The sequence below is a fragment of the Aricia agestis genome, chromosome 11 (genome assembly GCF_905147365.1).
Source record: "Aricia agestis chromosome 11, ilAriAges1.1, whole genome shotgun sequence".
Lineage (NCBI taxonomy): Eukaryota > Metazoa > Arthropoda > Insecta > Lepidoptera > Lycaenidae > Aricia > Aricia agestis.
The window spans coordinates 17,176,001-17,187,493 of NC_056416.1; the positions used below are offsets into that span (position 1 = coordinate 17,176,001).

General features: G+C 40.5%; 1 protein-coding gene across 2 annotated transcripts; it reads left to right on the forward strand.

Moving 5' to 3' along the window:
• The first annotated feature begins 746 nt into the window (after nt 1-746).
• On the forward strand, nt 747-9,342 carry LOC121731779 (transmembrane GTPase Marf). 2 transcript variants are annotated; one of them, XM_042121401.1, is made up of 14 exons: nt 747-782; nt 1,495-1,798; nt 1,938-2,064; nt 2,456-2,618; nt 2,949-3,179; nt 3,473-3,580; nt 4,454-4,604; nt 5,157-5,320; nt 5,997-6,149; nt 6,495-6,935; nt 7,087-7,218; nt 7,470-7,699; nt 8,083-8,295; nt 8,952-9,342. In XM_042121401.1, exons 2-13 carry the CDS (start codon nt 1,597-1,599, stop codon nt 8,279-8,281), a joined length of 2,301 nt encoding a protein of 766 aa, XP_041977335.1. In that variant the 5' UTR covers nt 747-782; nt 1,495-1,596; the 3' UTR covers nt 8,282-8,295; nt 8,952-9,342. The 2 variants fall into 2 exon arrangements, with proteins under 2 accessions (XP_041977335.1, XP_041977334.1); XM_042121400.1 differs by lacking the exon at nt 747-782 and adding an exon at nt 916-997.
• Nucleotides 9,343-11,493: the final 2,151 nt, after the last annotated feature.

Consider the following 11,493-nt stretch of genomic DNA (forward strand, 5'->3'; position numbering starts at 1 on the left):
GTCAAAATTTCTGCTTTCGACTATTCTATCCACACCACACCCCCCTTTTGAGTATTCATTTACTAGGCTAGTCGATAATCAGTACGCTGCCGATTCAGCGGACGTACTGTGAAAAAATTATCCATTTGGTGCGAGACGTCCGTTGCGTATGATAACGACCTGCGGCCGCTTACCTTTAGGCGGTACGTCACAACTGGGGGCCTACCACCACCTCAACGAAGCGAAAAAAAGCTTAAAAAAGTTGATATTTGACAGCGATTTAAGAAGGTTTTGCATTTTTTTACTGTTTTTTAGTAAAATTATATATTTAAAAAGTGAGTACGGTAATCTTACAACAAAGTGTTCTGGAAACGTGATCGTTTTAGGTCGTGTTAGGCCTCCTGCAAGCGTCATAAACTGTCAACGGCTGCCGTCGGGTGCCGTCAACTGCCGTCAACTGCCACCGACACGTGCCGTCAATTACTGCCGTCGACTGCCGCCGACACGTGCCGCCGACACGTGCCGTCCGTCTGTAAAAAGCCTTAGTAACTTACATTTCACGGTCGTATAATATATAACAATTTTCAAACCTTATTTACTATTTTCTATTTTGTTTAAAGGACCGTCTAAGGTGCCTTTTACAAAAATATAAAGTAATCTGTTTTGCTCAGCCTCAGCCTCTAAAGACCATACGTAAATTTAAAAAAATATTAATATCACAGAAGTCAGAACGAAATTTTAACAAAATTTTTTATTTGCGATTTTATGTAAATTATAATACAACATGCCGCTTTAAATATTAGGTAAGTAAAACATTAATGTGCATAATTATTGAAACAATTTAAATAACAGTAAAAAGTAATTGACAATCGGTGTAATTATAGTAGTAATTTGGCTTCTGCGGCTGTCAGTTTTACGTCTTACAACATTATTCTCGATTTATAAATAGTATACATAATTTCATGCTGCTGGACCGCAGAAATGAGAATTTACGTCTAGGATGCAACGGGATGACAAGGTGGTTTATCTTCTCAAAGTGCTGCTTGTCTTACGACTTTACCTACTTGTGTTACACCTTCTATAAAGCTTGTATTTTTCATTATTCTATATCTAAAACTAATAACCCTTTAAAAACAAACAATTTATCCTATATCCAAACGCATTTGCGTTGAATCTTATTAGATTCACATGTTACTTGATGTTACTTTATTGAATAATATTATTATGTACTATGGTACATAATAATATTATTCAATAAATTATAAATTACTTTAAAACCTCTATCCTGGGTAGCTTATTACAGTAATAATCAATAAATTCTTCGCACAGCTTAAACCTCTGCTTATTATGTTTCGTTTTTAAAATGATACAATCTGGTATTGCAATTCTCTTGAAGCACAATTTGAAATAGAATGTAACAGTGTGATATAACTAAGCTGCAATTACACATGTGCATAAAGCATAAAATGCGAATTGCTCGCTGGATTGTGTTATATGGTTTATTTTTTGTTGCAGTTTCACCCTGCATGTTGTATACATAGAAGTGGTATCGTAAATATTTTGGCATTGTCCAGTGTAAGCTACCGCTAACGAAAACCGTGACTGTTTCCTTCCCGTATGGCTGCATATGTTAACCGTTCCGTTTCAATGATGGCCGGGGACGGGCCTCACAATGTCGCAATGAACAACGGCACCGTCCGTGTGAACATGACCAACGTGGATTCCCCTCTGCAGATATTTGTGAGGGCCAAGAAGAAGATCAATGATATCTTTGTGGAGATTGATGACTATGTTAAGGATGCGGTGGCATTCATGCATGGTGAGCTGCTTTCCTTATTCTCTATGTTTAACAGTGCATTTAATTTTTGGATAAACTCAAAGAGTCAAATATTTTCAAAATAATATTATTCTTTTAATGTCATCTTCTGTATCTTATCTTACATAACAAAACATTACAGCTGTGTCGGGGGACAATGGAGTGGCAACACCTCAGGATGTGGCCAACGTTGAGGCGTACATCAGCAAGGTGCAGGCCATACGAGAAGTGCTTAAAAGGGATCACATGAAAGTTGCATTTTTTGGTCGGTAAGTTTCCTTGTAACTTAGGTCTACCTGCACAAGTCTGTGTATATCTCAGTTGTGGATGCTATCTCCCTTGTTCCTTGTACCTAGAAAGAAAATTTGTACCTAAACAATAACCAAAAAACCAAAATGGTGTAAGTGGTCCGAAATATGTTTTTAAATAATTGTAGAACTCTCATGTAGATTATAGCCAATATGAAAGAAGCTGAAGTAGCTACCAGCCCTAGCTTTGTATGGGTGCAACATGTGTAATTTTTTTCTCCAATCACTTTATCTGCCGTTGATAATTGCATAAAATCTGTTGAGCAGGTAAGATGAACTAAACAGAAAGAAAAACTATAATTTGATATTAAAGATATTATGTCCAATAATAAAAAAACAAATGTGTTTTTAGAACGAGCAATGGCAAGAGTACAGTGATAAATGCCATGTTACATGACAAGATATTGCCCAGCGGCATCGGACACACCACCAACTGTTTCCTACAGGTAGAAGGGTCGGACACCGATGAAGCCTATATAAAGACCGAAGGCTCAGAGGAGAAATTAAATGTCCAGGTAGAGACTTTATTATAATATTATTTTGCTTGATGTTTAAATTATGAGTATGTTACTATATATAATATAGGTATGTTACTCTCTTTTTTTTACAAAAAGAGTTTGTAATTGGAATTTAAAAATGTAATGAATAATAAAATGGAAAAAGTAATAGTTTGGACTCGTAATTATCATGCAGCATAAAGTTAAAGGTTGTGTTAATCACAACCTTTCATTTTGTGAACAATCAACTTTTGTGATATACTGTATTTTTAAAGACGGAACTGCAGGCATTACCATTTAATTTTAATCTACAAAAACAGCATTAAAGAGAGTTAATACATTTTTCAGTCAGTGTCGCAGCTGGGTCATGCGCTATGCGCGTCTCGTCTGGCGGAGAACGCGCTCGTCCGGGTGAGCTGGCCGCGCGAGATGTGCGCGCTGCTGCGGGACGACGTGGTGCTGGTGGACAGCCCCGGCGTGGACGTTACCGCGGACACCGACGACTGGATCGACCGGTACTGCCTCGACGCCGACGTCTTCGTGCTTGTCGCCAATGCTGAGTCTACGCTTATGGTCACGGTACGTCTTTTTTTTTTACAAACGGGCAAACGAGCATACAGGTCACCTGATGGAAAGTAACTACCGTCGCCTATGGACACTTGTAACATCAGAAGAGCTGCAGGTGCGTTGCCGATATTATTGAAATAGAGGGTTATTCATATGATTAAGGCCTTTTCGTGTCATGTGCGTCAACAAAATACATTTTGAAAACTAAAGTAGTAAATAGATAGACTATTTATAAACACATCGCCTTTACATTAAATAGTTTATCTAAAAATTGCTTTTGCTAATCCACAAATGCTTTATTACAGGAAAAAAATTTCTTTCACAAAGTATCTACGAAAATCTCACAACCGAACATATTCATACTGAACAACCGATGGGACGCATCCGCTTCTGAACCTGAGTACCTAGAACAGGTTAGTCTACCTCATTACTAAAATATACATATAATCAATTACAATTCAAATATTTTACTTACCGAATATGGTACAAAATATGTTAAAATATTATACAGTATAATCACATTCTGTAACATACAGCATGCAAATATAGTTGAGCTACTCTGCAAATTATTGATGATTTTATGTAAATATCGTTACATCATAAGGGCTTTTGTTCAAGAGCTGGATGTCTGCAACATACAAATAACATGTCAAATATTACCATAACATTTTATTGTTGATGTTTGTAAATTACTTATGTATTGGCTCTTAATGCATTTTATTCCTTAACTAGTAACTTATGCACCAGTGATAGATATTACCACTAATCCCCATGGATTCGAGCTTTTTAATAAGAATGTTATGATCTATGCAATCGAAACATTTTGAGTAGTCGGTGTAAACCACATGGACTTGCTTACCAGCTTCCATTGCTTGCGTTATATAGTCATTAAAGGTCACTAAATTGGAGACAGTGGATCTGCCACCGAGAAACCCATGTTGAGATTCACTAAAAGACGTCTTCAAAGCAGGGTATAATTGGTTATATATAATATGTGTGAGATGTTTATATATACTCGTTTATACTTTTTGTTATATCAAAGTGATACAAAAAATCCATACTAACATTATATAATTGCGAAAGTGTGTCTATCTGTCTGTTACCTGTTCACGCCCCAACTGCTGAACCGATTTTGCTGAATTTTGTTATGGAGATACTTTGAGTCCCGGGAAGGACATGGGATACTTTTTATCCTAGAAAAATGTACGGTTCACGCGCAACTTTGGCGCAATTTTGGCGCGACGGAGTTGCATACGTCGTCGTCAACTAGTATTTTATACTTTTAGGTTCGCACGCAGCACGCGAACCGCTGCGTGGACTTCCTGGCGCGCGAGCTGCGCGTGTGCTCGCCCAAGGAGGCCGAGGAGCGCATCTTCTTCGTGTCCGCCAAGGAGGCGCTGCTCACGCGCATGCGGGAACGAGAGAAACCCGTCTCCTGTGAGTAGCTTCAACACCGTGATCAAGAAAAAGATCTGTGGTTGTGACAGTAAAGAACAGTTAATTGTTGTGTGTTAAGTACTTTACACTGTAAGACGTAGGTTACACGATCAGTCTGTCGTCTGACTGATCGTGTAACCGAAGTTTTGGGCACTGTCATTATAAAAATAATTATACAGGGTGTTACAACAAATACTTAAGAGTGTTAAAGTAGCAGGACTGAAAAAGTTATTTTGACTGCTATGTTTATATTATGAGAAATGCCCTAACGTCATGAATTTGTCCATACAATAACTTTAAACAAAATGGTAACTGTTTCAGCGCTGCTAGTTGCTTCTTTTACAGTAAACTCTACACAAGTGACACATACATGTTACACATGGATTTATGCTGCATAATGTCAACTACAACTTTTTAGTGAACTAAAAAAAAATACGCTATAGACAATTTTTTTTATTCGTCCCGGTCGGGACAGGCAAAGGGAGCGTTGTCCGTACAGCCATTTCTATGTACGCCATAGACATTTAAAAATATAGTCGTTGAACGTTCCAGCGCCGGTGCTGGCGGACGGTCACCAGGTGCGGTACTTCGAGTTCGTGGACTTCGAGCGCAAGTTCTCGGAGTGCATCAGCCAGTCCGCCGTCCGCACCAAGTTCGCGCAGCACTCGCGACGCGGCAAGTGCATCGCCGGGGACGTTTGCAGCGCGCTAGACCAGGTATACACATGGCGGTACTTATGATATATAAATGCACTGGTCCACGACGGTCGAGCAGGTCGTGGACTACACCAGGGGCAAGACCCACTTCGTCTTGAGGGTCGAGCGGTTGGAGTCCCGCCACAAAGTGAATTTTAGCTCCTTTGTGGTGAGGGTCCCGACGCATCATCTACCGACCTTCGAGAAGGAGTTCTGGCCGATTGGAGTCGTCTACAGGAGGTTCCGAGGACGACTTCCGAACACGTCGCGCCCCACGTCGCAGACAATACGTGTTTAGTGTTAGTTTTAGTATAATTGTATGTAGGTATGTTAGTCTATAAGGTATTTATAATATGGGCCAAGATACCTGAATTAAATAAATAAATAAAAAAGTGGGTCTGTCTGTCGCCACTTGCCTCTCCAATAGCTGCACACAATATTTAACGATTACTTAACTTTAATTTAATAGTCATGAAATTAGAGTAAAGTATGGTTTTATTTTTTATTTCAATCAAAATATTAAAGTTTGGTAATCGATTACTGTTTCTCCATATGGCAGTTAAACCTCTGTTTTAATTAGAATTTGTCACTTGTAGAAACTTTGAGAACTTACTTTCCTACCTATGTATAAATGTTGGGTCAGAAAAAATGAATTAAATTTAAAGTTTAAATTGTTGAACTTATCTTTGTTCTCCAGGTGTACGGGCTGGCGTGCTCGCAGAAGGCGGCGCGCGTGGAGCGACAGCGAATACTGCAGGAGCAGCTGTCCGCCATAGAGGACCAGCTCACCTCCGTCACTAGAGAGATGAAGGCCAAGATCGGCAAGATGGTCGAGAGTGTCGAGCACAAGGTACAAAATGACTGTCCACAACCAATACCAATCATCATTAACGGAAAATCTTCTGCCAGTTATCTTTTTCGATTCGTTTGTGTGACCCCCAGGATGTCGCTCTCTATTAAATAAAGTATTACATAGAATTTAGCATATTAATGAAGAACAATACCGCATTTTGTGTGTTAGTGTTTTTTATAACGAGATTTCACGGTTGCGGGAGCTTCGGTAACAATAATATAATATAACAATAATAATAATATAATAAAACAATAATATAATGTAACAATAAAATAATATAATATTCATAGTCACGTTACTTATCCATTATCATACTCTTATTTTAATATTGGTGTGTCGCAGGTGTCGCTGACGCTGTCGCAGGAGATCCGTCGTCTGGCGGCGCTGGTGGACGAGCACGCGGCGCCGTTCCGCACGGAGCGGGCCGCGCTCGAGGCGTACAAGCGCGCGCTGCACCGCCACGTCGAGGCCGGCCTCGGCCAGCGCCTCAAGCAGCGCCTCTCCTCCGACATCGGCCACGAGATGGACGCGGCGCAGCGCGACATGGCCGAGCGCATGTACGCCGTCCTCCCGCCGCAACGCCGCGCAGCCGCCGCCGCCGTCGTCGCCCCCCACCACCAGCCCTTCGAGGTTCTCTACCGCCTCAACTGCGACAACCTCTGCGCCGACTTCCACGAGGACCTCTCCTTCCGCTTCTCGTACGGCATCACCGCGCTCATCCAGCGGTTCCAGGGCCGCAACACCAACAAGATCGCGCTCAAAAACCCGCCCCAGTACACGCCGGTGAGTGTAACCCCCTCTGGCGTCAAAAACGTGGCCGAGAATCTAATATATCTTGCGACAACAGTGCAACAGGCTGATGACAGCAGATATTTTAGCCTGTTCCATTGCTGTCGCGTAATACATAATAACTCTGTGCAATGTCTGTCGGCAGATCCCCCCGGCGATAGGACCGGCGGCGCCGTCGAGCGAGATCGTCCGCGCGACGACGGCGGGCATCGGGCCGCTGTCGGCGGAGGAGTGGGGCATGGTGTCGCGGCTGGCGATGGGGGCGCTCACGTCACAGGTAAGTTTAGGACATTAACTGCCGCATTTACAGGCATTTAATGATGATTAAACTTCAATTTAATGAAGAGTTTGACAGATAATGTAAGGTAGGCGGTAGCTCTGTCAAAATGTTCATAATTTACAGTTAAGTAAAATTTAATATTCTTCTCTAAGTGCGGAATTAAGACTACATTCCCGGGAAAAGATATATTTATCACTAACTTCTTTAACCTAATACAAGTATTGTTATACCGTTCCTACGCCACGCAGGGCACGATGGGCGGGCTGCTGCTGTCGGGTCTGCTGCTGAAGACGGTGGGCTGGCGGGTGGTGGCGGTGACCGGGGCCGTGTGGGGCGCCCTCTACCTGTACGAGCGGCTCACGTGGACGGCGAAGGCGCAAGAGCGCGTGTTCAAACGGCAGTACGTCGCGCACGCCAGCAAGAAGCTCCGCCTCATAGTCGATCTCACGTCAGCTAATTGCAGCCACCAGGTGCAGCAGTGAGTATTGTCGAGTTGTTTAAAATAGTTGACTACTCGTGTACCTGCGTACACAGTATAAATCGTATTTTGATTTTGCGTAAGTTGAATATCATAATCTTCACTGGATCAGTTTCTTTATCTCTCGCGAGACGTGACTCGTATACGTAAAACTAGTCAGTGACTTTTTCGATATATTATACAAAGGCAGCGATCCCTAAAACGTACCTATATAACACAATGTTTTGTCTGATACATTGGGAATGTCACTACAAAGACAGATAAACATTGCACAGCTCATTCATTGTTTAACTACTATAATACGTAATGTAGTTGTTGCAAAAAATATATTTAGTCGATCATAAGTGTGAGCGATTGATGGCATGACATTTTACTTATTTCAGGGAGCTGTCGACGATGTTCGCCCGTCTGTGCCGGCTGGTGGACGAGGCGACGACGGAGCTGGACGGGGAGCTGACGGAGGTGCGCGCCGCCGCCGCCCGCCTGGACGAGGCCGCCGCCGCCGCCAAGCGCCTGCGCAACAAGGCCAACTACCTCGCCCACGAGCTCGAGCTCTTCGACGACGCCTTCCTCAAACAGTAGACCGCCCCGCACTGGTGCGTGCGACACTAGCGAACCGCATCCGCCAAATATATTAAATATTAAAGTCTGGGTACACTGAGGACTAACTAACATTGAGCTTTTGGAACTAAAACAAAATATAAGTATTCTATTGAAATATGAAAAATCACAACTTACAGGTATCATTCCGACTTGTATGCGGTGGTAGTGACTAGTGCTCTATAACAGTTGTTTGATGTCAGTACACTTGCAGCTTTGTAGCCTTTTTAAATTCTGTTACTTGATAACTTAGTTAATGTTGCTGGAGAGTGTAGAAATAACAGCGACCTTGAAAAAATTTAATATTTTTTGTAAGGGTCTATTTATATTAGCGCAGACTTGAATCGAATCGAAGCGAATTTCCAAAAACCGAATACAGAAAATTCAACCTTAACTCTACATCGTAATGCATACATTACTTCTGCGAGGCCAATTAGCGTTGGTTGGGCGCATCGACGCGAATTCGCGTGGATGCGCGCGCCTTTTTAAATTCTCAGAAGTAATAAAGTGCGTTAATGCTTTGGTGTTAAGGTTGACTTTGTTTGTTCAGTTTTAATAATTCGCTTCGATGCGCTTCGACTCTGCGCTAATATAAATTGACCCTAGGCGAGCAAGTATAATATAAAAGTAAAATGCTTACTTTTCGTTTCAGGTCCAGGAATTTAACTGTGGACTCGACATAGGGGTGTAGCGGCGGCGAGTCTCCGCCAGCGCGACCGAACACCCGACAATACGTTTGTAGTATTTGTTACAGTTTTGTTTTACGTCTACGAAATAAAATTCCAACGATTGGTTGACGCTGAAAGTCCCACGCCTCAAAATACAGCCGCTCGTAGCTGCTTAGTTATGCCAATGAGATTGTGCAGTGCTTAGCTTTAGTTTGTGGAGGCTACTTTTAGTGTAAGCCGCGCGACATATCCGCTGAAATTATTTATTATTCCTTTTGTTATAAAATTGAGCACAAAATTTAATTTCTTTTAGGCTACAGAAAAAAGTTAGCCTTTGTTTCAATGGACGGCAATTGGACAGAAATGGACGGCAATTAAAAAAAAAACAGGAACAATTGGTACTATTATTGACATGATAACTGTAGACTTATTATTATTATTATATGTTTATGGACATATAATAATAATAATAAGTGTTTGCGTCCGCGCATGTTTCATTACAAAAACTCAGGATTCCCTACCTTTAGATTTTTAGGAGCAATCGCAACTTTCATGTTAACCAAATATCAAAAAGACAAGAGTTGGTTTTAAATAAAGTAGCACGATACTATTTATTATTTTGTTTGTTATCCAATCATGTACTCAATGAACTTTACATACTAGAAATGTATGTTAATGCTGTATATATTTTCTAACACAATTACTACTAAGCTAAGAAAAATGGCTTATAATATGTTATTATAAGCCATTTTTCTTAGCTTATTATATTTAAAACGACTTCTTGCTCTGAATATCGGATTAAACATTTTAAGAATTAGTTTTGATTTATTGTTAAAATTTTATAGATGGAATTTAAATGAATTTATTGCGGCTATGTGAGGTACCGTATACACCCATATTTTTACATAGGAGTTTATACATACCTAGTATGTAATGTTTTAGTGTGAACGTTGTGCGAGTGAGCGTTGTGAAGTGAGGCACGGGAGCCTTGCCGACCGCGGCTTGTGCCTCACTTCGTGATGGATATGCGATTGTAAATTATTATTGAATTTGTCATTAGACCGTTTTGTTGACATTTTGTTGTAGTAGTTTATGTTGGTCTAACCACTCTGGTTCACTTGCCATACTGGGTTACCGCTGCATTAAGATTTCATGCATTTTCTTTCTTGTGTACTAAGAACGAGAATCCACATGATATAATATAACTCAGATAGGCGCAAGTGGATCTTACCGGTGCTAGCGTATGGACGTCTAGCGTGAACACAATGTCTTAAAACACTCGTAAATTCTAGCCCCCATTACTTATAAAATATTTATACGGTGAATAACTATACAAGCTCTGCTTGTCGTTGTATAGCATATTGGTAAAGTTACATGGCTGACAGATGTAGTAACCTTGAATAGTTATACGCAGCATAAATGCCTTTATTAGTCAAATGGTTTACATGTTTGTATGTGTCCACGCTAGAACTCCAAACGGAAGATTCACCCTGTACATTATCCTTGTATGTAGATTTATTAACTCGAGGCGCTTGGTTTAGTTAGACGCTACTAAATTGTAGTTACCAGCATGTTAGAAGACGCGCGGGCCTGTGGTCTAAAGTTCTATTCTGTCTTCAAACTTTTACGGAAACCGCGCATTTATAACTTTGATTTTTTTACTGTTTTTTAAGCTTTTTTACTATGCATAATAAAACTTTAAAATCAACAAACCTATTTTTAGTCAGTTTAATATTGTCACCATTTTCCTGTGATATGCCTGCAATACTCATGGGGCTAGGCGGCTGCTAGGCCACAGGCTCGCTGTAGTTATTGTATTTATTTAAGGCGGCGCCCGCGCATGTGCAATGTAAATTATACGATTCATCTTTAACCAAAAAAAATATTAAATAGTACTTTTAAAATACCATCCTATGTTTAGTTTCAGCTCGAATGCTTTGCGTCTCTTTCGCGCAGAAGTTATTTATCTCCTGCGCGAGTGAGCAGCAAAGCATTACTTGAGGTATGAAAATGCCTTCCTTATATTCATTCGAAAATCGATTCGACTACCCCGCTCCGCACAAATATGTTAGCCTTCGATGTTAGCAGAGTATTTTGAGACGTGCTCTTTATAGAAATTGGTTAATATCGGGGATCGTAACGAGAGTCTGTGGACTCCATCGGAGTGAGCTGGGCCCGGCCACCGTTTCTTGTTATTTAGATAGTTTTTGTTGTCAAAATATGTAATTAGGTGAATTTCTTATGTAAATAAATAAAAATTATTAAATCAACTGTTGTTTGCATTCAGAATTACCATAATCTATTCGCGTTCAGTAAACAATTAATTGTATGTAAAATATAGAGCTTATCTACATTGAAAACGCGCCACTGCTTAGATAATTGTATTGTATTTTAAGTTTTGGTTTACGATAGTTCGGAAGTTTGGAAGAGTCCTTTTTCGATTGTGGCAATTATTTTTTTGCTGCACTTATTTTAAACAATACAATATATTATTATTGTTAGATGTCAGAACAGACAAACTAATTC

Bases quoted from the DNA above. Each gene is read 5' to 3' on its own strand.
- LOC121731779 (XM_042121401.1), top strand. From the start codon at position 1,597: ATGGCTGCATATGTTAACCGTTCCGTTTCAATGATGGCCGGGGACGGG. The intron at 4,605-5,156 runs GTGAGTAGCTTC...TGAACGTTCCAG, and splicing joins ACGAGAGAAACCCGTCTCCT to CGCCGGTGCTGGCGGACGGT. The intron at 6,936-7,086 runs GTGAGTGTAACC...GTCTGTCGGCAG, and splicing joins ACCCGCCCCAGTACACGCCG to ATCCCCCCGGCGATAGGACC.